The sequence below is a fragment of the Dermacentor andersoni genome, chromosome 7 (genome assembly GCF_023375885.2).
Source record: "Dermacentor andersoni chromosome 7, qqDerAnde1_hic_scaffold, whole genome shotgun sequence".
In the NCBI taxonomy this organism is placed as follows: Eukaryota; Metazoa; Arthropoda; class Arachnida; order Ixodida; family Ixodidae; genus Dermacentor; species Dermacentor andersoni.
Window position 1 is genome coordinate 168635283 of NC_092820.1, and position 26819 is coordinate 168662101.

Below are 26819 nucleotides of genomic sequence, written 5' to 3' on the forward strand. Positions count from 1 at the left end.
GTCGCATCCTCCCATTTGTTGACTGTGCTCACCCTCTGGTAAGTTGCTAACCTGTCCTCGATGTCTTGGTCGTCAGTCCTGCTGAATATTGGTGGGTGACGCTAAGGCAGCACGCCGGGACAGATGGTGGCGTGAGTCTGAGAGCCTTGTGTGGTGCTTTCTTCTGGCATCGCTGAGGCAAGAGGTAACGTACGGCTTCGTAGTTCCAGGTTGGGAGACTGGGAGATTACCTCGTACCTTTCACCAAACTGTAAGGGGGTTTACTTACAAGCAGGGCGATGCAATAACAGCCTTGGCCCAAGAGTGTCAGTTGCTGTCTCGCGCTCTCCACGCTGCCGGAATTTGTCGTCTTCTCTCAATAGTTCCCGACTCTCTTTCCCTCTACAAGTGAAAGTGAATGGAAAGACAGCTTGTGGTAGGTGGGAGCCAAACCTTCATCTCTTGCATTATGCGTGCAAAGCTCTACTGTTGAGCTACTGCAGCAGCTGTCTTAGCCAACATGTGGCTTGTCATTCCAACAGGTGTCAGCAAAAGTGTCAGTAAAGGTGTAGCACGTTTTCTGCATCCCGATACTCCACAATTTGCTGCAGTTTGATAAAGTGATGAGGTGCTGTTGGCTTTGCACATTCCTTTACAATGTGTCGGGATAGGCTGCTGTGGTAGCCTTGAAGACGGGTAGCCTTTACAGATCTTCAGTCAAAGATACTGCCAAGTCTGACTAGCATGGTGCAACAATTGCAGCTTGTGTGAGCAGCTAAAGTAACATGCTCCAGTTATCTGGAGTTCTGTAAAAGCTAACTGTGCAGTTAGTTTTTGTCAAATTCCAATGGCAGGTTCAGAGCAGGCAACGCACTTCACTATTTTGGCATCTGCTTTCAGTGTTGAATAATCCCTCAAAGTTCATGACCGTTTCCGCAAGCACTGTTGCCAAAGCAAGGAGGCGAGGCTATGTGTGCTAAACCGATTTTTGAGTTGCCAAGGGTCTTGAATTTCCAGTAAACTATGCCAATTTTGGCAACACAATTTCATATGCTCCACAAGGCAATCTTGTCTGGACAGGTACTCTTAAAGGGGTACTGACATGATATTTTTAACTATTCATTTCTTGCAATAAATACATGCCCTAGACATCTAAATACCCCCCAAAAAATAGCTACCAACTCTTTGGGACACCGTTAGTGACTTAATATGATGGCAGTTTTACAGCCAGTTTTGGTATTCCATACTGTGTCATGTAAAAGGATCGACATTTGGGCGAGTTGGTACTGGTTGAACATCTTGAAGGGGCAGCGCAAAAAGACGATGACAGAAGGCAGGAACACACAGGACAGCGCTGAACTCACAACTAACTTTATTCGAAGGCATACATACACTTATGTGCACAACCCATAGCCACGTGCTCTCCCGTCTATGGCGTCATTATCAGTGCGCAGGCAAAAAACACGCAAAACCATTTAATCTAATGCTACGCTATGAAGCGGCTTAAAAATTCAAATTCACTATCATGAAAATTTATCGATGGCACGCTTACACAACGCGACCCTTTTTTTCTGATATAGAAGGCCTCAATAATCTCCCTCGTAGTCAGACTACGAGGGAGACTATTGAGGCCTTCTATATCAGAAAAAAAGGGTTGCGTTGTGTAAGCGTGTCATCGATAAATTTTCATGATAGTGAATTTGAATTTTTAAGCCGCTTCATAGCGTAGCATTAGATTAAATGGTTTTGCGTGTTTTTTGCCTGCGCACTGATAATGACGCCATAGACGGGAGAGCACGTGGCTATGGGTTGTGCACATAAGTGTATGTATGCCTTCGAATAAAGTTAGTTGTGAGTTCAGCGCTGTCCTGTGTGTTCCTGCCTTCTGTCATCGTCTTTTTGCGCTGCCCCTTCAAGATGTTCATACTGTGTCACGATGTTACGGCACAGTATGTGGGAGCAGGACATTGCGATGCTTTGACCCTCTCTCTGATTTGCTCGGTTGTTCACTGTGCTGCTACATCAGCCCTCGCAACGAGTAGCAGCATTTGAGATGACTGAGCCAACCGGATGAAGTGTCAAAACGTCATGTCATGATACAGTATCCTCCTGGAAAACGAAACTGGTTGTAGGAAAGCTATTACGTTGAATTATTTACAGTGCTGTGAAGCTTGCCACTATTTTTTATAGGGTTTGAGATATAACCTCTCCACGCAATGCAAAAGAATGACTAATCGAAAATACCGTGTCAGTGCCCTTTTAATCTACTATTGAACATGTATAGTTGGCTCTCCCGGTTTGCCTATATGAAAAGAACAGAAATATTTGTTCAAGTGCATTTGCTTTTGGAGTTCCCCATTGAACTGCAGAGATTGCGGACACTAATTGTGCAAAACTGAGAGATGATGAAATGAGAGCCCAGCGCATTTTGTTGTGGGCTCATTACACTTTTGCGTAATAACTCACTGTGTGTGGTAAGTGTTGGCCTTTCTTGAATTAACTAAGTGGCAGTAGACATTTAAAAAATAGTAAGGCAAAGATTATAAGATCTCTTTATTTGCTGTATGCATGCATCAAGTAAAACACAGGGTGATGAAGGGCTGTGGTGAAACATTCAAAAGGCAAAATGGCTGTTGTACTCGTTATCTGAATGTGAGATTCTGCAAGCAGGAAATGTGAAGTGTCTCCTCGCTTGGCTCCAATGGCAAAGGTTCAGACAGGTGCAGATAGTCGTACTATGCAAAGCATACCTGTTGCCAGATTTTGCAAATTAGCATGGAGCAGGTTGATAATGTTGGTGAGGTCTGTAAATAAGCTTAAATGACTTGAACGATGAGTATGGGCAAAAAATGCATGTAATAATCCGCGGTCCTTCTTCTAAAGGCCAAACATTTCTTGGGAGGCATATGTGATGTATAGGAAGCCATCTTCATCGTGGAACTCTGTGTATACGTCAGCCAGGGTCTTGGACAGGTTGGCCATACTTCTGTTGTTGACGAGCAGGTAGAATGATTGGCAGGCACTGATTTGCAGTCTGTTTCTGGGGGAAGAAAACAATTTTTGTTCCTAGCGACACATGCTTTCTTGTGATATAGTATAGAGCCCAAGATGAAAAAGAATTGCAGTAGCATATGCATGGTTTGCTCAAAAGTGGACAGCTTTAGAAAATGTGCTGTATGAACTGGACTTAAATTGTGCTGTACTAGGCATTTTCTCTTATATCGATAAACAACTACAAAATCAGGTCTATATAAAGTGGTGATTAAAAAAAAAATTAGCTGAGCTCGTTAAGCTCACTACACTAACCTGTCCTCGGCAGCAGCGGAGCAGAATGTGTTCAGTGGGTTGACCTGCAGCACCTGGCTGTATTGAACAGCAGTGAAGAGTGAAACTAGTGAACAAGTGTTTGCATTACTTTATATTAGTATTATGCTCTTTCCCACCTTTACATTTCTAAATGTAAAAGAAGCTAAGTAGAAGATACAACATACCAAACAATACTCATTCCATTCAGCTGTATTTGAAGGCTGCGTTTGCTTTGAAGTCCACTTGTCCACGGTGATGCGGAGCCACTGACACATGCAACTAGATTTAGCATGTTTATTGTTGCAATGTATTCGTTTTTGCACATAAACATTGTCGCAGAGGTAAGGTTAAAGGAAACAAGTGCTTGCATACTGCAGAATTAAGATTTCTTTTTGTTCTGAGCTACGAGAGCAGTTGAGGTTCACTAGCGAATGCATAGTGAAGCGAACTAATCTTTGACTGGTGTTGCTGTGCTCCTCTGAGCAGGCTAGCATGGCTCTTGCATTGTTGGCCCACTCGTTGCTGATAGAGCAACTGGTACAGTGCAGAAACAAACGAAGGACTGACAGGCACAAGCACTTGTGCCTGTCTGTTTTATTTGTCCGTTCCTCTGCAGTAGTCACTTCAATATGGATTACCAACTAACCCACTCTTTTATGTCATTGCTAAACATTCCACATTTGCATCTCTGCATCCGTGCTTAGTGTCTCGGCGTAGCAGGCCACTAAAACTCAGCTAAAATGCTCTGTGGACATGGGAATTTCTAGTTTCGGCACTGTTAACCATCTATCTCAGACTCATGCTCGAGTCACTTCTAGCTATACTTGCAGTAGCCAGCAACAGCATCAGCTTGCAGCATGTGTGACATCGCCAATGCAGTATCTAAAACATTAGCAGGGTTGCCTGCCTGTTGATCAACAGAAAGCTTACATGTGCTTTGACTTGTTATCATAAGCACTTGCCAGATGTTCAAATGCTCACGAAGCTTCTGACACACTCAATTATCACCACATATAAAACATGTTCGTGGTCATGCATAAAACAGTCAGTAGTATATGCTACCTTCGGTTTGCAGATGACATTCTTCTATTCAGCAAACACTACAGGCGAGTTACAACAAATGATTGAGGACCTTAACAGAGAGTGTAAGAGTAGGGTTGAAGGTTAATATGCAGAAGAGAAACCTAATGATCAAAAGCCGAGCAAGGGAGCAAGAGTTCAGGATCGTCAGTCAGCCTCTTGAGTCTGTGAAGGAGTATGTTTACCTAGGTCAATTAATCACAGGGAACCCTGATCATGAGAAGGAAATTCACAGAAGAATAAAAATCGGTTGGAGTGCATATGGCAGACATTGTCAGCTCCTGACTGGAAGCTTGCCATTATCATTGAAAAGGAAGATGTATAATCAGTGCATTTTACCGGTGCTGACATGTGGGGCAGAGACTAGGAAACTGACAGAGAAGCTTGAAAAGAAGTTAAAGGCCGCGCTAAGAGTGATGGAACGAAGAATGCTAGGCATAACGTTAAGAAACAGAAAGAGAGCAGTTTCGATTAGAGAGCAAACGGGTATAGACAATATTCTAATCGACATTAAGAGAAAAAAATGGAGCTGGGCAGGTCATGTAATGCGCAGGCTAGATAACCATTGGACCACTATGGTTACAGAATGGGTACCAAGAGAAGGGAAGCGCAGTCAAGGACGGCAGAAGACTAGGTGGGGCGATGAAATTAGGAAATTCACGGGCGCTAGTTGGAATCGGTTGGCGCAGGACAGGAGTAATTGGAGATCGTAAGGAGAGGCCCTCGTCCAGCAGTGGACATAAAAATAAGTTGCTGCTGCTGATGATGATGAGTATATGCTATCGTACTTTCATTTGTGTTGTCCCTTCCTTTCTTCTCTGCTAAAAGTGGTGCAATACAACTACGAATGTGCACCGACTAGCCATGTTTATTGCATTTTTGAACACATTATTGTCTTGGTTCCTAGGTTGCTGTGTGCATGCATGTGTGTGGAGCTGGCTGTGAGTTTTACATATTCCACCAGTGCATGAAAGTTCTCACACCCCACTTCACACAGTTCATCAACAGGCCTTGTTTTGTGTGCATTGGTTTCATTTGGGTGTTTTAAGGTCCCCATGGTACACCTGGTTAATGAAAAACAGCCCTGCAACATATTTGCAGCTATGGCGTGTGCTGCCAAGCATGAGGTCATGTGTTTGATTCTTGTGCGCAGCGGCTGCACTTTGATACGGACGGAATGCAAGAACGCTTGTGTGCCAAGCATTGAAGTATCCGAGGTGATCAGAGTTAACTCAGTCTTTGCCATTATGACATGGCTCATGATCAGATTATGGCTTTGGCACTTCAAACCTCTGAACTTACTTTCTTTATTTAAATACCTCCAGTCCTGGAGTTATGCTCCATCATGGACCATGCTCCAAAACTTTTGGTACGCAGCTGTTCTTCCACTTAATCCCCTCCTTATTGGAATTCAAATTTCGTAGCTGAATTCGAGACCCTTGACCTAGCATTCAGAAGCACATTTGTCATATCTTCTGAGCTACCATTGCAGATACACACTAGAAATCTGGGAACTCTTGAACAATGCAGTATGTCTGCAACTGAGGTGTACTGAACTGCAACTGAACATTTGTACAGTGTTGACATTGTGCAGTGGAGCTTACCTCACGATGGACATGAACTGGGACATGGTAAGCTCCTCAGGAACCAGGAACTTTGTCTTGTCTAGAAGTGGAAGGTTCCTTTCTTTGGCATAGCGTTCCACAATCACCTGCACAGAATACCATGCCACGGTTTACAAGTAGTCTCTTCGGACGACTTGAATGGGTTTCGCAAATGCAGTGGGCACAGCAATGTACTCTGCAGTCTCGCCAATTTTCACAAGAATATTCTTGTGCTTGGTTTCTTGATACTAAGCTACATCGAGGTTATGCTGATTATGTTGTTGATGCCAGTTGTTATAGCCAAACATTGTTACGTAGCATGCAACACAAAAAAGCCTTCGTTATAACCAACATTCATTATAAGTGCTTGTTTGTTACATGTAGATACTGGTCTGAAACATTTTAGACTTCCGTCGTTGCAGTAGTGAACAAAAAGATATGTTTTGCATTTGGGTCGTCTGAGGTAAATTGCTCAGAATGTTGGTGCTAGCCTAGGGCACTAATCTTCTCAACCCGCACTGTTATCTTACCTTATTCGCCCTTCATAGCCCACCCACTGTGCACAGAATGTGTATATTCGAAGAATGTACTATAAAGAAAACTAATATCAACCAGTAATGAAAATACATGCCTGCTGGTGACAGAAATTTTAATGATAGGATGGGAGGTTAGCCAAGCAAAAGGTTTGGCATATATATTACTGCCACTTTAAGATATAACAAGAAGTCAAAAGACAAGAGAACAGAGAAAAAAAAAAAAAAAACACGCATGCATCCACTCGTACAAAGACTCTAAGGGGCAGTGGTGAGCACCATGAAATGAACAAAGAGGACAAGTGGAGCTTTATGGCACTGTCAGTTAACAATATGTTATCCATCTCTGTCCCTTTGGCTGCACCAGAAGGACAGATAACATTTTGTTCATTAGGTTATTTGTTAGTATTTAGCATTGTCATCATCTTCCAAAAATGTGGTAAACATACTACTAATAATAAATGGTTGTGTACAACTTACCGGTATCTTAGATGGGAACCGTTGCCTGATGCCAGCAACTTCCTCTCTCCTTGACCCTGTAAAAGCAAAAATAAGATAAAATTTTTTTGCCAGAAATAAGCTATTCGTCATTCTAGTTCAAGGCTTGGTCACATGTATTGTCATTTCAGAATGTCACACCTTCATGCAATAGCTACAGCTTTTGCTTTCAAAGCGTGCACGAGGTGTGTGGGAAAAGAGCCTTCTGCAAGGTTTATGGGTGCGGAGTTCTCAACCTAACATTAGCAATTCGATGCACCGCACGAGCATGATTCCCAACATGGTGTTTCAATGAAGAGTTAAGAAATGCTTGATTACAATACAGTTGAAACAAATAAGTAATTTTTTTGATAGCACACTAGTTAGTGTTGGTCCCATATCCTTCTACTTTACTTTAAGTTAGCACTTTGTTTTTTGCCAAGGCGAACCAACTAAGCCCAGCTGCGCGTTTTAGTATTGCATTATTGCAATTAGAGTAGCCCATGTGATGAGTCCAGGTGAATTGCTTAGAACAAATTTTGTAACAAGGACCAGTCTTGATATAACCGCCAGTAAAGTTGAAGGTAGAATGCATCGCATTGCCACTTACTTTTTTTAACAAAATGCATAACTGGAACATTCCAGTGCATTTTCTGGCACACTTAGAGATGTGTGTCGCAAGACTGGTGTCATCCTCAGAATTAGCTTCAAGTGGATATGCCTTGAAGACTCACTGGCTACAAATCAAATCACAAATTTCGACATGTGTGACAAAGCCATTACCTTAAAAGTTGATTAGCGAAAATTTGGTAACTTGTTAGTCATGGATTTTGAGTTTTTGTGCGAATAATGTCTGGCTCTTAGAGTAATCGCGAGCTAAATGAGAGTTGCACTGCATGCCACAGGCAATTAAGATTCTGGTAACTCTAAATCGAAGTATAGTGTGTGTTTTAGCAAAAGCAATCTCTGATTAAAAAAAAAAAACATAGCAGGATTCAAGGTAAAATGAAATTTTTCTGTGCAAGCTTCACAGCAGTGGTAGACAACAAATTAATGCGATAGTTACCAATGAAATTGGCAGAATTTCATTTTATAATAACTTCACGGGAACATGTCGTTTTGCTGAATTGTAGTCAGCCAATTGCTCAAAGCCAATACATTTCGCTATAGAAACCCTGCATCTTGCTGCAGTTTCGAGAAGTACAGCCTCCCGCATTTTCGACCATGTCTCACGAACGTCGACCACACGCTGCATCAACGCCTTTCTACGGTGATGATCTGCGAGACTGGCAGTACAGTAAGCGCAGGCGCACGAAGCACTCTCCAGTGCGAGCGTCGATCGCCACAGATAGCAACGTCGCGAAACTTCTGCTTTGGATGGAATATGCGTCGTCCGAAAGGAAACATTGTGGCATATGCAACACTGGGAGAGTGCTGTGTGCGCCTGCGCTTGCTCTACCACCGGTGTCTGCAGTCAGTGCTAGCGCGATACAGTTAAATACGTGGCAAGCTGTAGTCATATGTGCCTAAAGATGCATTGCCGTTACAGTTAACAATTTTGCGTACTGTACTCATCCAAGGCACGCAACCTTATCACTGCAGGTGTACCGAAAAAACATTCCCGCACACGCCCGCCGTCTGGTTTACCTGAAGAAGAGCGCGGACATAGCAACACGGGGACATGTTTATGAACGTTGCGATAACGTGTGGCCAGTAGACGAGGCTATCTATATATGCATGCACTCTAACGGAACTTGTTTTGCTGGCGGGAACAATTCAGCCGACAAGCGGCGGCATTCTTTTCGCAAGTTTTTTCTTTATTGGCTCCTTCGGTTCGGGTGCTCGAAAGCATATCCGATTACAGCTTGAGTTTTTCCGCCCTCACCTCGAGCTTGCATTATTCATTGCATGTTAAACTGTACGCATCTCAGCGAGCCGGCCCAAATTTGAGCGCATTGGTACGGTAGAAAAACTTTCATTTTTTTCTTAAACGTTGCAGTTGAACCGTGCAGCAGCCTGTAAGCACTAACGGGTGACGAAAAGAAGTGTGCTCTGCGTGGTTAATGTTCGAGGCATACAAATATGCTTTCGCTTTCGTATGTGCGCCTCGGCGGTCACGCCGAGATAGCTTCTGCAGGCGTTCACGAGTTCGTGCTATTTTTATCGCGCGAGTGAAACCACGGGCACAATGCAACGGCGACGTCCTCGATGCGCCATTGGGTGCCAGAGCGTGCGGGGCAACGAGTCCAGCAAGGCGCATACGTGGTTTCGGAATGTGTCGGAGCAGACGACACAGCGGTAGCCTCGCACTCCTTGACGTCACACAAGCCAAATTGGTGGTCGCCATCGCTGCGAGGGGCTTGGAGGCAGCGATTTCAAATTGAATTTTCGGGTTAACGTGTGCGCTGAGAGCCCAGTGTTTTTCTGCGTGTAACCGTACTGGTCCCTCTACTTACAATGATACACTGAGAATCACCCGCCGTGGTGGCTTATTAGCTATGGTGTTGCGCTGCTAAGTATATGCCGCGGGATAAAATTCTGGCCGCGGTGGCCGAATTGCGATGAGGGCGAAATAGCAAGAACGCCCACGTACCGTGCATTAGGTGCACATTAAAGAATCCCACGGGGTCAAAATTAATCCGGAGTCCTTAGCTACTACGGCATACTTCATGGTCAGATCGTGGTTTTGGCTGGTAAAACCTCAGAATTTAATTAAAACTGTTGCCTTTGAGATGGTGATTGATGATGAGTTTACGTGCTGGCGGGTTGTCTTAAATAATAATTAAACCTTTATTGTCCCCCCAGAGAAAAAAAAAAACTGCGAAGAACTTCGTCTGGGAAGAACTTCATGAGTTTGTCATAATCCGTACGCTGGCACTGCGCACGGACCCTTTGGGTGCGCGCATGGACCCGATAGCTATTTCGTTAAATCGAAAACACCAAAAAGGCTCATGCGAATAACATAATGTTTATTCAGAAGAGAGGAAGAGAGAGAGAGATACCCGTGTCCTAATTTATCGCAAACAGCGTGTTTGTCGAGCGTACCTCCAACCTTGTGCTCTTCGTTGCTTCGAGGTTTTAGACACGTTGTGGCTTTATGAATATGTGTCGGGGAATCGGAAGGACCAATTGAAGTCATAGCACATAGAATCAGAAGCACTTTTTTTAACCGAAAATTTTGTCATATTTCGTTGAATCGAGATTTGTGAAGTGACAAAAGCACGACAGAGAATGAGCTAGAGACCCGCTGGACTCGTACACTACTCCACGAGACGCGTAAACATCAATTGTTACCGTCGTATCCAACTTAAAAAAAGAAGATGCGCACAGCTGACAAGTGGGCATCGAGTGAAATGCAGCAAGCATTGCTGCAATGCTGAAGGCATTGTCTTCCTTAGGGGTGTTATCACCGCTCAAACTATTCTAGGCAAACAGCACGTCTCCGATGCTTATAGGAAGGTTGCTGCTCAGCGGAGATACGCCGGAGGAAAACCTTGCTTGTGTGTTTCTTGTGCACTGGCCGATGGTACCGAACACCACCTAGCCTATAGCCTCGGGACCAGTGCGGTCGCTATCCGTCGCATTTCCGTCACGCGCACGATGCGACAGCTCGAACGGACGAGCAACGGTGCCTGTGATGGTGCTGTACCTTGTTTCGTACATAGCAGGTAACGCTGCGGAAGCTACGCAAGCCGTGCATCGATAGATGTCTCGTGCCGTGCACTTTGAAGCGCGGTTCTTGATTTGCAACGTTTCATTTTATATACCTCACAGACTCCAGAAGGCGTACGGCGTGAGGGGGGCGGTACAGATGACAATTGTGGAGCAAAAACGTTTTTTGTTACATAAATATGAACAGAAAGAAAATCAAATAATAAACAAAGAACGCGAAATAAATAAAGATAAATAGAAATGAAGGTAAACCAACAGTTGTTAGCTTTTCAGTGTACAGTAAAGCAAACAATCTTAGAACAAATGCTTACATAAATACACAGCAATGAAGTTAAGAGCAACAAAACTAAAACAGATACTTGTGTTTAGCTGTGTGCTAGCCAAATATTGCACATATTTTTTGTCTGGAGGTTAATGGGTCGTTTATGTCAGCGACGTTATCAGGAAGACCATTCCACAGCGCAATCGCACGTGGCAAAGCTGAGCAGTTGAATGCATTGGTGTGACCGAAGATGCGTTGGAAACTGAGATGATTATGCAGACGTCTAGATGTGCGGGAGGGACGAACGAGTGGTAAGGTAGATGGGCGTACATTATGCAAGATTTTGTGCAGAAGACAAAGTAATGCTATATTCCTGCGTGATTCCAAAGATGAAAGCGACAACGACAACTTGATGTTAGTTACGCTCGAAAATGGGCTATAATATCGGGCAATGAAGCGTGCAGCGCGGTTTTAGATCGACTCGAGAAGATGGATTAGATATTCCTGATGAGGTGACCATATAGAAGCTGCGAATTTGAGCTGGGGTTGCACTAATGTTTGGAAGGCTATCTTTCTGGTGACCTACAACATAACTGCGTCGTATAGCCTTGCAAGGGAACAAGAGTTCAAGATCGCCAGTCAGCCTCTATAGAGTCTGTGAAGTAGTGCGTTTACCTAGGTCAGTTACTCACAGGAGACTCCTGGTCATCAGAAGGAAATTTACCGAAGAATAAGAATGGGCCGGAGTGCATACGGCAGACATTGCCAGACCCTGACTGGAAGCTTACCACTACCATTAAAAAGAAAGGTGTACAATCACTGCATTCTGCCGGTGCTAACATATGGAGCAGAAATTTGGAGACTGACAAAGAAGCTCGGGAACAAGTTAAGGATCGCGCAAAGAGCAATGGAACGAAGAATGTTACGCGTATAACGGTAAGAGACGGGAAGAGAGCGGTGTGGATCAGAGAGCAAACGGGGATAGTCGATATTCTAATTGACATTAAGAGAAAAGAATTGTAACTGGGCGGAGGTTTATGTTAAACCACGCAGTACTTGCGCATATTTCTGCTTATAGTAGCCGACATATTATGTTTAGCTCGCGGCGCAAGTGATGCGATGTGGCGTAAGGCTGTGGCTGGTGGACGCAGAAACGTGATGCTCCGCGCGCACGGTGGTGACTAGGTTTAGATCTATTACGCCTTTCATGTAATAAATACGTAATGCTTTACGACGTAGAAGGAAGATACTTAATTTACTTCTAAATACACTACGCGTAACCTAATATCTTTCTTTATATCGTACGCGCTACCTTTTTGGTCGGGGACGCTAACAGTGAGAGGTCTCTCTAGCATTGCAGCCTCCTCTGTGTGAAACGGGACCTTTAGCTTGTCCATATAAACGTATAACAGTAGGGCTGGTAGAGATATCTTGTGACGCTTTGTGCAATGACAAAGCATTAGAAATGTCTGTTACACGGGCGTTTATCGTCGAAGGAAAATGAAAGGACGGACGGCATGTTGACGATTACGCCTTTGCTGACACTTTACACCGAAAGGTTCCGAACAGCGTTGTTTACGACTGCAATAATAGCTGTCTTCTCTGTTTATATTTTGCTCTACAAGATGGCATTACCGACGCAGTTGTTCTCGTAAACGTGTCAGGTAACCCGGTATTCCGTAAACTGCAACACGTTTTACGGGCGCACTTAGCGTATACGCGGGATCGCGTGGCTCGCATGTGAGTTCGATATATTATTGCAGGGACCGCAGTGAACACCTGCGTGTATGCATGACATCCAGTCGGAGCGCACGAAACCGACAGATGCAATTCTAGTTTCGAGAATATAGGGCATTTCCGCTTGCGGCACGCAGTCGGCAATGCACATTTGCAGCCTCAAATACAGTATGTGTGACCAACGTCGTACGCCTTGAATGCTTTGTATACCTGCTGCGGCCACATGCTGCCGAGCAGCTTAATCGCGGAAGCCGCACCCCGTGAACGCTTGACTTAGATATGTGCAGCTGGTCACGATAGCCTAGGGGGACACAGCATTCGTGCAAAAGCTAAATTCCAGCGAAGTCTGGGTACATACTCTCATATTTTCAATCTGTAGCATATATATTTCTACACAGTGATCCATTAAATTTGACGCGCCATACCTTAACAGAGCAGGAATTCGCATTTTTGATGGAACCCGTGTCCCGTAAACTGTTGGGGCCGGCTGTACGAGTCCTCTGTATGAAGGAACGTAATATTAGTTCCCGTAGGTGCATTTTGAATATTCAGTAGTAATAGAAACGCCGTGGGACACTTAATTTTGAATAACCACTCTAAGGCACGGCTTTATGCCGGCTGTTTTCGTAACAAAACGTGAGGCATTTCGTCACTCATGCAGCTTGACGTTACGTCTGTCATTATATATAGTGGCTGCCACTATAGCCACGCTACTGAAGACTGGGTGCTTATGTTTCCAGCGTTCACCTTTCCATATGGTGGACAAATTTATCGCCCTGTTTAACAAGGCAAGAAGTTTTACAACTTCGCGAACAAACGACCACAGAGAGAGAGAGAGAGAGCACACAAGGACAGGCGCGGCGCAGCCTCGTGCGCCTGTCCTTGTCTGCTCTCTCTCTCTCTCTCTCTCTCTCTCTCTCTCTCTGTGGTCGTTTGTTTGCGCAGTTATAAAGTTTTTGCGAGTATGCACCAACTCGCCCAATAAGAAGTTCTTCTAAGCTACGTTTAACAAGGCGTTTGGCTATGGCTACTCCACAGATGTGACCATGTGACGCCGCGTGTGACCCGGAATAAACCGAAAAAAGAAAAAAAAAAGATAGACGTGAAAGAAACACAGCGCGAACCGATTTGTCGCCACAGTTTCGTTTCTGCTATGGCTTTTGCTGAATCGACACATTTTTCGTCCGACGCCGCAGCAGACGGCACAAATATTACTGAACACTCAAACAATCCACTCAGTCGTGGTACTGAGCAACATACACCGCCAAGTGCCACCTTTGTACGAAATTTGTGCGCGAACGAGCCAGCAGCCTACCTGGAAGTAATGTCTGTTAAAACACTCGCTACAGGAGGTCTCTGACAACCAAGATCGCAACCATGCGAATGCATCGATCCGCGTGTCCTCCGTATCAGAGCGTCGTCTGCTATACCTGTTACATAGGTATCTTATACATTAATGCGAGGCATTACACATGGTATATTGAGCTCTCGGGAATGAAGAAATCGCATCAAAGTTTACTTCGCTTCATGCATGCCACCACCTTGCCGTGTCGTACACGCGAGACCGCACTGCTCGTAATCATTGGAATGGTGCCGGCTGTTGCACGCTGGTCTAGACGCCTGATCTTGGCGCGCAGAAGACACCTTAATTGGTGAAATCGGCATCCATCCACGTTTTCGAGACGGCTAGTGGATATATGGCAGGGTAAAGGCAAATCTTGCACCTAAAGAGTACCAAATCGAGCTGTCTGGTTCAACGCCAACGTTCTGAAATAACTCATACGAGGCCGCGACCGACAGACAGACAGTAGACAGCATATATATATATCGCTAGCGCCAGCGTCATATGCTGTCTTTTTTTTTTTTTTCTGTCGTCTGCACTGTTTCAGAATATCCTGCGTCCTGAACGGCTTTACTGTAGTAGATCAACAAAGTTACCCAGGCTTCTTTGCTCCTTGAAGCTCCGCGCAGCTTCCGCAGTCGACATGTGGCCGTGATGTGTACCACCGGTGGTAGGACACACGTGCAGGTCAGTCACTCGCGTTGTCTCCTCTTGGTCGCTCGAGACGAGGGTACACGCGGGAAGCGCGCGTGCATTATACTATACACGTGCGAATGCTGTGTTTGCCACGGGAAGACCGTGCACCGTCTGCTCCGCTCGTGGCAGATGCGTGGGCGCTTTTCCTTTGTCGCTAGGTGTAACACCACAAGTCACACGTCGCGCCCTTTGTGCCTCGATTGGCTGGAATCTATGGAGGCCTACGCTCGCCCGCCTGCTGCTGCAGTTTTTGTATCTAATCGGAGCGCCGCCGATTCGGCTCTAATCACATTCGCGCCTCGCTCTCGGCGAAGTGTTACTGTGCTGCGTTCATTGTTCAGAGCAAGGCTCGGAGTTTTGCTTGGCGCTGGAATGTTCGTTGGCAGCTTTCTCGACAGAAGTTAGCCGTGGCCGGCGTCTGCTTATTGTGGGGAACAAATGGTGGTGTTTAGGGTGCGGCAATCTTATATATGTATATCTATCAGCACTTCCTGTCTAATCTCTCAAGTGTTTCTACTGTTTCTACACCGGGCTGATAAAGCCGCACTCATTAGCCGCGATTCAGTGGCGGTTCGTCATTGCACGCGGTCTAATTGCACCCGGATGACGCTCGTAACGAGCTTTGAAGTTACCGCGGCGGCGTTTGTTTGCTCGGGGAAATGAACTTTCGATCAAAGTGTGTCAAATGACCCACTATGGCTATGACACACTATGTAAATGACGTCTTGTTCAAGGAAACGACAATTCAAGTTGAATCACTGTTATATACCATGTCAGCGCTTTGTGCGGTGATATGCTAATAACGGCCTCCGCGATGGGGCGCCGTCCGATCCCGAAGGCCATGCTCTCCTGGCTTTCCTTCGTGGTGGCGTCGACTGTATGCGCATGGCGTCGACAGTGGGTCAGTACGGATGGGGAGGTTGCCTAATAGCTTTAAGTAGCGAACAAGATAAGTTTATATACGCGGTGAACTTTTATCTTTCGTGTATGGCCGCGAACGTTCTGCATCTTTCCTCAAAATTCCTCGCAGGGAGCTGCGCACTGCACGATACAACAGCGACAAAGTCACTGCGCTGGCGCCTTGTTCGACACCCCTAGATTGCCCGTCTCGTAATTCCGGCAGCTTGCCTTTCACATGCTCAAACGGCATAATAACCAGCCCGCGAGTATACGTGCTGCGACATTAGAGGAGAGCTGACGTGACATTTACGACTGGCAAGCTTCGGGCAGCCGTAAACAAGTTACTATTTGGGGTCCTGCATGATAGTTTTTCTACGCACTTGTTTAGATTTCGTTTGCCGTGAGATGTACGTGACGGGACGCAGGATGTGGTGACGTGGCAAAATATCCTGACGTTTTGCCGCTCGCTCGATCGCCTGCTCGGAAAGTGCTCGCGCTAGGTGATGGTTATTTAAAGGGACACTAAGGAGAAACACATTTATCAGCCTAGACTGATACACTGTTCCTTAAAAACTTTACTTTCGTTAATCTCGCAGTAAGTACGTTGATTAACAGAAGAAAGAAATAAAATTTTCGTTTTTGAATTTCGCGCCGGAACCCCACGCCGATACGTCAGTGTGACGTCACGGATTGCAAATTATATTTGCGTAATTGGGTCGGTGCGACTAGGTAAATGTTCCTGAAGCTTGCCAAGTTCATTCGTCGCTTCCTTTAGAATGCGTTGTATAGACTGCATCTTCCCCGATAAAAAACAATATTAACTAGGCCTGAGCAGCGGCGCCGTCGGAACCCATGACGTTACGGCAAGATGGTGCGGGAAATTGAAAGCGTTGCCGCCGCCCGTCTTTCGTTTTTGCGTCTCTTCTGTCAAAGGAAAGCACGATGTATACGTGGTGTCCAAATACACGCCGCATAGCGTGGCGCTTTGTGGAGTTAGAATGCGGATCTTAAAGGCTATGCTTTGAGAAGGATCGACATTTGGGCGAGTTGGTACTGGTTGAACATCTTGAAGGGGCAGCGCAAGATGGTTATGCTTTTGCTGGTTGAATAATGCGGCGGAAGCGATTTCGGTAGCCGGAAACACGTAAGCGCGCCGGGTTTTGGACACTATTGGAGCACTCGGGATGTTTGCCACATTGCTAACGGTCACGTATGGGAGTGCGGTACCCTGTCTGAAAGTCAGCGTATATTTGAAATTTTAGGAGAGTCTGTGTGTACATATAAAGCTTTTGCGCCGACTTCAGGTCACTTTATTTTCGCAGGATGAATAGGTCGTGCCCCCAATAGCTTCTCCTGTCTGGCGTGTCTTATCGTGGGATAGAATCCGGAGTGCACCCACGCGCACTGCGTGTTTCCCCGGTCGACTGATTCTGATTATCGAGAATAATAAGTGGTTCGCGATGAGACGCAAATTTTGTTGCGCTAGCAGTTATATGGATACTCCAAGCGCGTTTCTGCCGTCGCCGTCGCCGTGATGTTCCGTATAAAGTCCGAACACAATAGCATCGTCGCCGTGCGCTATGTGTGCGAGTGAAAGCTTGAGAGGGTCAGCCGACGATCGCGGCTCAATCGCGCGCGCGAGGGAGGAAGGCGGAACGCGCGCGAGGCACGGGGCGGGGGGTGAGGCAAGGGGGGGTGTTCTACTCCGGCAGCTGCTGCTTACCGCGCGGGCGCCGTATCTTGCAAGCCATCTGCGACGTGGACTAAGTGCCCGCCCGCGTGGGCCTCATCTTCAACGCGATCTGCGATGTGGACAAAGTACGCGGAGGGCCTGTAGCTTCGTATACGCTGTGCTTTCGACGTTTAGTTCGCGTTGCAGCGAGACAGCCCGAAAGCCAATTAGCTAGCTGCTGCTGCCACTCTTACTCACTCCAGCAGCGGCCATGCTCCAGCGTTTTGACAGCGAGTTTCCGCGGTCATCGAACGAGATGTGGTCATGCTTACCTGTGCGCGCGTGGCACCGTGCTTGTTAAAGTAGTTAGTAAGCGAATCTTTGCGAGGTTGTACGACCGATAAAACTAATATGTTTACTTCGTTTAGCTGTCTACTAATTTGCTATCGCAACCGATGCTTCGCTTTTCGGACGATTCTGCGACTTTTTTACTATAAGCTTCACACAGCGGCGGACATCAAAATTTTGCATCGTAATCGTCAGTGCGAAAATTAACTAATCACCACTTTCTGACTAATAACCTTTACATTAAAAACTTTAGGATACACGTTGCAGAATTAGTCAGTACTGAAAGCATATTAATCTGGCAGAAATTTAGCCTGTGCCTTGCACTGGTTTGCGCCGCGAAGTGCACCAGCGTTATTCCAGTTAACACGTTGGACAGCGCGGGAGAATGCACTACAGAAAAATATTCGAGAGTTTTAGATTAGGGGGACGCAAGCGTTTGGGGCCCCAAACGCTTACGTCCCCCTAATCTAAAGCTCTCTATTAACCACAAGAACTGTGCATTTCACGGCTCATTTTGAACCGACAGCGATTAGTTCGCCATCTGTCGAGCTAAAAGCGGAACGTTTGTAATCTCCCGCTCTCTGCCTCGTGTTTCGCCTTATCAGTGACAGATGGCGTCGTTGCTCGGAAAAAAAAAAAAGACGAACTTGTAGGCGCTAACCGCCCATGTCAAAAGGGATGTTCATATCATTAATATATCATGCAGAAAAAAGAAAAAAAGCAGCGCTCGCCTTCAAATTGCAGCCTGTTACAGCCGCTTTTCATACTTTGATCAGTCCTATGAATGTCAGTAAGCCCTGCCGTGGAGCTTGGCGACTCTTGTAGCTGCTACGTGACGTGTGACATTCCAATCAGTTTTCTTTATGCATTATTTCGACCTAGCGTGATATAACCAAATCATCAAAATCTATGCGGCTGTTACAAGGATCTATAAACGGTGGTTACTATCATTCAACAGCGCGAATAGCCGTTCCCTTTATATTTGGAAAATATGTGATTCAACTGAATGCAGTGTTATTAAATGACATAGCAAGTGCCCGTCCAGTGGTAGGGCAGTAGTATCATAGTTTATGACTGTTATCATTATTGCAGAACGTATAACTTTAGCCTGACACGGTAGCATGGCGACCTCCTTTTAAAGGACTTCTCGCCAGGGTGGCGGCGTGGGCCTGTTGGTCAGGCGCATTGAATTGGGTTGATGTGTGGCGCAATTACTCACTATATTTCGCAATTCGTAGATCACGCGCTGATGATCGTGTCTACAAAGTATCATCATGCACGATGCGAGAACGTCTCAAATTTCAAATGAAAGTCCCTCCGCCCTTCCTCGCGAAGAAGCCCCACTTTCTGCCGAAGAGTCAAGGCCGCGCGCACAAACGCCTCTACGCCAAATGACACCTGGCCAGACGCACTGCCTTCAACGTCACCGCTTACGGCACGTGGCTTCAGTAAATCAGCCAACGTAGAACGCTCGAAACCGCCACATGTCAAGCCACTAGAAATGCGCCACAAGGAAGAGGAGGAATGGAAAGGAAGCGGGGCTTGTGACGCATACCTGACGCGGTGTCTCGGCTCCGGTGTGGCAGAAGGCAGGGAAGAAACGTCGTTTGCTGGCAGCATGGCGACGGGACATTTACCTTTACCTTATCTTCTCTAGAATAATGAAGCTGTTTGAAGACTTTTGTGATCAAACACTTTAAAACTGCCTCTGTGTAACCAACGTTTACAATTGAGCCAGGTGACGTCTGCTTTTAGTAGCAAATAGGGCATAGGGGCCTTCGCCACTGCCTCCGTGACCTTTCATCAAACTGACAATCTCGGTGGCCGCGCTGTAGCTATAACGTGTGGTGATTCGTGCGACTGCGATGTGCGTCCGAGCTAAGCGTCCCCAGCATACGACTACGGGCCCGTGACCGCAGGCTAGGCCAGGCTGTTCTTTTCCTATTTTCCATCCACAGCCGCTTATCGCGTTCGCCCATGTTCCATTTCGTGCTTCGATGCGCAGTGGAGCGGTTTGTGCGGAGGAGGAAAAGGCGGATACGATGCAGCGGGGCGAAAGATTATGGAAGGCGCTCACAAACGTATCAGCGGCAAACATGTGTAGGTTGTGTACGCGGTGGATAAGGAAGGAACTCTTTTCTCTAAGCACACCTCAGAGTGTGCCAACGCGTGCTGAATAACAAGGCCTGCGCGCATTGATTGCAGCCAATCCCTCTTTGGTATCTCTCTGGGCCACGCTTGGCATGGGCGCCTATGTATAGGCTCTACGAGATAAAGCAGAGACAGAATGTTAGACTATACGGTACGGCAGCGCGTAAGGTGAATTCAATTCGCCTGCGTTATCTGAACTATGTCTCAAGGTGCTGCACTCACCTGTTCGCTTAACCAGCTCAACAATATGGCGGCATCTGCACGTCGCCATTCGTTTCATACAGCGCAGTCTTCGCGCGGGCCACGGTCACATACTTCCTTGCACTCATCAGACAAGTAGTGGAGGGCTTGTGCAGGACGTGCCATGCCGGTTTTTAACGAGCAAGAACTGTAACTGAACTGGCGGCAACTATATAGTTCACGAAGTGCAAGGCGAATCGAATGGTTGTTTAAGTAGCTCACACACACTGTAATAGGTGATTGTTCCTCGCCACCCCTATTAAAATTGCATGCCAGTAGCCATCATCATCATCATCGCTACTACTGGCGCAATGAGGATGCAGCGTTAGGAGGCTTCAAGCTCGGTGGCTTTCAGAGAGGTACGCGGAGTGCGCTCTACTTGAAAATAGGCGAAGCGAAATGGAACGCATAATCCACGCTCCGCTCAATCGGCTCGGTGGCAGAGCACGCCAGCATTGTGAGACGCCTGGCAGATGCTAGAGCGATGTTCCTTCTACCCAGCAGAAGTTGCCTTGCGTTCTGCGTCGCGCCAAGATGTCGCACCTGCGTAGTTATAGAACACCTTCCGAGGAGTTCAATATCACTGTCAATGCTTGGCCCTTCGGGCTAAACTGCCAATTTTCTTGTAGTCCATTCTATTTGCGCCGCCTGTCATGATTAGTCGATTGGGTTTGACGTCCAAACACAACGCATGGGCTATAAGAGAGTGTGCGATGTTTCTCAGCTGAGCTAGTTGGCTTAAGCATTACCTTAATTCAGCTTAAACGTATTTCATCCGTGCCGAAGGCTGTGGATGTTTTACTTAGTTTTCAGGTGAGGTCTCCGGACCAGCATGATAGGTTTGACAATGCAGCATATTACTCGCCTCATATTACATGGAGTTTATGCACGCACGTTATCTTCATAGCGACTGAGCAGTGTAGAAATAATGTACAATATTTCAAAATTCATCTCTACCGAAGAAGAAAATTGATAGTTTATAAATTATCTACATGCTCCTTCAAAATAGGGGGAGGGGGTTACATAGAGGAGTACAGGGTGTCTACCAACCGGGAAAACCGGGAATTCTCAGGGATTTTGAGTAGTCTGGAAAAAGTCAGGGAAAACTCAGGGAATTTGGGCCTCTATCAGGGAAAATTAGCGCCAATTTTATTGAAAGGGTCGAAAGTCGCGGTAATGCTGGCTCGAGCAACAGACAGGAATGGTAATGAATCGTCTTTTACGCGCTGTCGTCGGCTGGAGGAGTTGCCAGTGTGCAGTCAACGACCGAGTTTCCGGATTCCCGATAATTTGGACGGCTTCGCGGCACCGCCACGTAACCCATAGAGTCAACGTATCGGAACGTGTGAAATTTCGGACGCAAGAACTCTTCGCCGTCCGATTTTCCGGACGTTTTGCCGTGACCGCGGGTCCGAAACGGCAATAACCAAAGGTACCACCGCTGCTGTTTTGATTACTTCGCCACCTCGAACCGGCACTCTCGCACGTAGATCCGCTGGCAGCCGTTGCCACCACTGCGGCAACGCAAGGCCTAGCTGCTTCGACGTTCGCGCTGAAGCTTCTTGCCGTTGGATGCCGAGTTTTTTATTGAAAGAATTAGCTGCTGTCAGCAATGGCACGGACTCCGAATTTATGGTCCTCGTGATTGGCTTAGGAACTTAGAAAGCACGGTGCGTTGCATAATGCCGATTCCCGAAAGTCAGCTTCGCCTTTGTACAGAAGTGTTACATGGTGAAGCATACGCATAAGTATTGTAGTGAAGCATAACAAGCGTTAGAAGGGGATATTGCCACGGAACACAATATGCATTCCTTAAATATACACGCGTGCACCCTGTAATTCCTGTCACAGTACGAGCGCCGATATGCCTAATATGTGTACCGATAGGCTTAGAGCGTTTTCGGACGTGCCTGTCGCGGTTAGAACCCCTAAGGGCAGTAAATGACACGCATTTATTTTTTTCCAACTCGCCGATTTTTCGAACGTTTTCCCGACCCCTAGGGAGTTCTAAAAATCGGTCGTGGACTGTGAACTGGCCAAGATGCTTCAAATGGTCCTTGGGGTGAACGAGTGGCCAAAGGGGGACAAGAACAGAAATGATGTATGCATTAAGGAATAAGCGGGAAAGGAAGCTTGCTGCCGCCGTTTTGAAGAAGTTTGAGCTCAAAAAACAAAATTTTGGCTGATGCCGAGATGCAGGTGTCCCGCATCCAAAGCAAAATAAGCTCTTTAGAGCAGTGAAACACAACACTCAGGCGTCATGCGCGGGCTGAGAGTATGTCAGGACAGTTGAGGCTGACTTACGAGCGGTTGAGAGAGAATCTCAATTGTGACAGGGTTCGGGCCTCATACCACTGAGCTTGCTATCAGTTGATAGAAATAGCTCATATTCGAATATATTTGCTACTATGTGCATCTCCTTTTTATTCGTATATTTGTGAATATCCGACTTCATTTGCAATTTTTTTCGAAGGCACTTTATTTGCTGTGCATTTTACTAACCCCTGCCTTCTATTCTCTTTTTGAATAACATAAACACTACTCCTTAGTATTCAAATTGGATTAAACCACTTTCTTATTTTTTCATGTGCTTACTAGAGAGTTACAGCATCAGGCGATATGGTTTCAGCCCGTCTTGACATAAAACATAGTTCTGCATCACTCAGGGAAGTGTGCAACGGCACTCAGGGAAAACCTGGAAAACTCAGGGAATTTGGAAATGTCAACTTGGTAGACACCCTGGAGTATATATCGTAGTTAAATAAAACAAATGGCAACTTCTGCGTCATCATATAGCAATGGCTAAAGATTTAGTAAATGTTCTGCGTTTTTCTCTTCACCGGAAGTTTGTTTAGTAGGCCTTGCTTGTGTTTTCTCCTGTTTGCGTCTCTGACCGTGTCGAGGTTCTTATCACTCGCTCCACTCGCGTCACTCATTCATTCGCGTCCCGCTGTACGACTTACGCACGCGCCACTTACGCAACACAACATGGACAGGCGGAGCAGACGGCACAAGGCCCTGCGTGTCGTCTGCTTCCCCTTTCCTCTCCTGTTTTTTTTTCGCGTATTTCTGAACACACGCAAACGTATGCGCATCCAGAAGTCGACTGTTCGGAAAAGCCTCGCGGCCAAACACTGCGGGTTCGTTGTCCATTGGAAACCTTTGCCCTCGCAGACCACCGGACTTTGGTCCTGCATTTCCGGCTCATTGTTTTGAGCGGCGCGCTCGTAACGCTCGCTCGTGCTTTGGTGGCGAACTTATCAGCTGTCGTTCCGCTGCTGGTCAGCTTGCATGTCTCCATACACTCTGGAGATGTCCTTTCTTTCTTTCTTTCTTTCTTTCTTTCTTTCTTTCTTTCTTTCTTTCTTTCTTTCTTTCTTTCTTTCCCTCTTGTTCTCTCTTTCTTGCAGGCGGGCTGTCATAGTACTCGCGTCATCGGCGATACGAAAAAGCTGCCTGCAGCTAGTCTGGTCTCGTCGACTCTCTTACCAAGGGGGAAGAGGGGGGATGCGCCAGAAACGCGCGCTTTTTTTTTTCTCATGTCTTACTTTCTGTGATAGCTGTTACGGTAATCTAAGCGTTTTTACGTTTCAGCGGTAGTGTTTTTGTCGCGAAGCACCTATGTTCCGTCAGCGGTTAACAGCTGCGGCTGACCAGGAAGCTTGGTACGACGACAAAATTTCGCGTGTACGCGTTCTGCCTTTACTTTGTATGCACCAGTCTGAGCACAACGACGACAACAACAACACCTCTCTAGAAAAAAAATTTAGAGCTATTCCACTCTGTGAAGCTGGATGACCAGCGGCGCTGTATTTAACTGTAAATAAAATAAATCAACAAAATATAACACAGATACGCACGTTGTTATGTTTATTTGTATGTAAGTGTATCTCGTGACCACAGTAATTATGGCTTTATGGTCGCTGTCATAGACGCCCATATGACGACACTGGAGATGTTCTTATAGCGAACGTTAGGTCTATGCACGACCGATGACGCGTCGTGGAGGCTTTGGTCTTGGTGTAACATTGAAGGCGGAACCTTTCCGAGAAAAACGCCAAGAACCACTTTTCGTCGGGGCGATACATATCGACGTTAAGGTCACACACAGTGACGATGGGATTGGTGTCCACTGGGAGGACCCACCCAAATGTGTCGATCATAAAGTCTTACACGTCCCTCTTTGACGTTCCGGGATGAACGTCTACGGTGGCGACAACGGTTCCGTCCGCAGTCTGTACTGCGCATGCGTCGGCAGATACCACGTCGGGAAGGCACAGGGAGCAATGGCTGCGCTGTCGTTGTTTACGTATACGCATCAAACCGTCATCCATCACCGGTTTTGACACATCTGGCCTCAAGCGCAGCTGGGACACATACGCTGATACGATTTTGCCTTATGCTATTTTAGCTCTACAGACGCCGCCATCGTTTTTGCCTACGTACATCACGAAACGCTGGAAACTAGCCTAAGACAGCTCCGCTGTAAAATAAAATGGCACAAATTGCTGACTGCGCCGGAGTGTTTCGCGCCGTTCGCGTCGCGTGATTCGTAACGACAACAGAGACACTGACTTTAGGAGGTCATGTGCGGGGGCGAGGATTTATGACGTCACCGATGATGCATCATGTTCGCCTTTTATGCGAGTATTTGATCTAAGCCCAATTTTATGCAAGAACATTGGACAGCAAATTGTGTGTAAAGCACGAACGTTTAATAGCGTGACAGAAGCGCTTTACGCGCATTATATTACCAGAACAACCAGCCCACCCGGTTACGCTACTAATCAACGGATGGCAGGCTGATTCTTCGATTACCGCTCCGAACGCATCAGGGGAAACATCTTTACTGGCAAACATTTGTCTAGCTCCCACAAGGTGCTGAGAAAACTGCCTGACGAGGAGCTAGTGCCACGCGTTTTTCGTTCTCGCGTTCTTTTTGGCTAGTCACGCTTGTGCGGCCGGCGAGTGACGTATTCTCAACTTCAGAAATATGAGAATGTTCGAATCTATCAGTCCAGTAATTGATTACCGCATTTAGTGTACCCATAAAGAAAACTGGGCGGCTCGCCCCCGCTTGCCCGTATATATAGAACACAATGCACTTACCCGCTTGTGGAGCCTTGGTTGGTGTCTCTCCGAAGGGCTTGCGAGAGAGGCTATGGTACCCAGAGTCGTGTAGTTCATTCGGCGACAGGAAGTTGGAGTACACCCATGGGCTCCAGCCTGTTCCATTTGTTGGGTTTTCGCATCACAGGGAGGAAACAAGAGGAACAGCTATAGGTGGAACCGCAGACTCAGACACTTGCAAGCCATTAATTATTTTTCCGTTTTATATGTGTCCCGACCATTATCTAAAAATATTGGATAGGCTGAACTAAGCTGAATTGTACGGTGACAGTCATGAGCTCCATCATAATCCATCTATGTACATACATACATGCATACATGCATGCATACATACATACATACATACATACATACATACATACATACATACATACATACATACATGCATGCATGCATGCATGCATACATACATACATACATACATACATACATACATACATACATACATCGGTGGGGGATTACAATTTTCAAAACAATCATTGTGTTGTCATCATCATCACCATCACCCTATTCTTATGTCCACTGCAGGACCTGCAGTGGACAGCGGTCGAGATCAAATAAGCACTCTTGAAATGAGCGAAAACTTTTTCACGAAAGCTGACGGGAAGAACATGCTTAAACCACTTCCATACAGCTGTACATATATACGTCTGACTTTATATCCTGGATTAATATTTTTAGAAATTCGCTTACGAATAAATTTTTAAAAAGGATCGCAGCCAATAAGCATTGTAATATATAACTGGTCGCACGACCGTAATGCGAAGTTCGCTTTCAGAGGAACCCGAATGGACTTTCATTTTGTAGCGTTCTCCCAAAAGACAGGTGGATGAGTTTCGCTTTTATGAAAACTCCTTGCACTTCTCAGATTTCTGGAGATCTCGTTTGGCTGACCCCGTGACCCCGAGCACGCTTTTTGCACTCTACAGGGCAATCGCGGATACACAGAGCCGGCTATCCAAAAGTAACAGAAAAAGTAAATATTAGATCATTAGAAAAAGCATAGACAATAACACGGTGCAGTTTTCACGGAAATGCACAGAATGAATGGCATGGCGTTTTATTAATAAAAAGTTATTGCAAAAACAGTTGCATTTGCCACAAACAGGTGTCACTCCAGTGACTGTTAGTACTTTGTACAGTTGTAGCACAGTGGCACAAAGCGTTACTAAGTTACTTGTCCATGACAAATGTGCCTAGTCAGGCAGTGAAACATTTTTCATTACTGAAACATATGTATTTCTGACTGTTTCCGTTGGGACCGCGTCTTGCTACAGTCTGTGGTAACAATAAAATTCAAACAGCGCTAGACGACAGGACCAGAAATCAGCGCCGTGTTTGTCTCCTCCTCTTTCTGGTCGTGTCGTCTAGCGCTGTTTGAATTTTATTGTTACCATGGAACACCAACTCGCCCAATCCGCTGCCCTTTTGCTACAGTCTATACTGATCGAATTATTTAATATGGGTATTTTTCTGTTGCTTTTGGATGCGTTGTGTGCATACTGTGTATACGCTGTGTATACTTCTTTAGCAGCGAGGGTGGAGCGTTTGGTTTACTGCTTTCTCTCACTTAGCTTTCTAGAGCTCTGAGCGTTTAGATCTCATCCTCTAGAGTTGGGATTTTGGGATAGCAGGCGGTTCGGTATTTTTTGTTAGCAGGCGGTGGAAATGTTTACAGCTAACAACAACT

The 26819-nt window shown here is 46.1% G+C and overlaps 1 protein-coding gene across 4 annotated transcripts in view; it reads right to left on the minus strand.

Moving 5' to 3' along the window:
- Nucleotides 1–2512: 2512 nt before the first annotated feature.
- The window catches only part of LOC126533058 (uncharacterized), a 28694-nt gene continuing 4387 nt past the window's right edge, over nucleotides 2513–26819 (minus strand). Inside the window, exons 3-7 of one of the 4 annotated variants that reach the window (XM_055071717.2) lie at nucleotides 25109–25225; nucleotides 6983–7038; nucleotides 5970–6076; nucleotides 3471–3564; nucleotides 2513–3019 (exon numbers count right to left, since the gene is read on the minus strand). In XM_055071717.2, the coding sequence (XP_054927692.1) occupies nucleotides 2933–3019; nucleotides 3471–3564; nucleotides 5970–6076; nucleotides 6983–7038; nucleotides 25109–25225 (461 nt within the window). In that variant the 3' untranslated portion in view covers nucleotides 2513–2932. Of the gene's footprint in view, nucleotides 3020–3470; nucleotides 3565–5969; nucleotides 6077–6982; nucleotides 7039–13075; nucleotides 13151–25108; nucleotides 25226–26819 lie in introns of those variants that run through there. The other 3 variants (XM_055071718.2, XM_050180263.3, XR_008612858.2) reach the window with 3 other exon arrangements.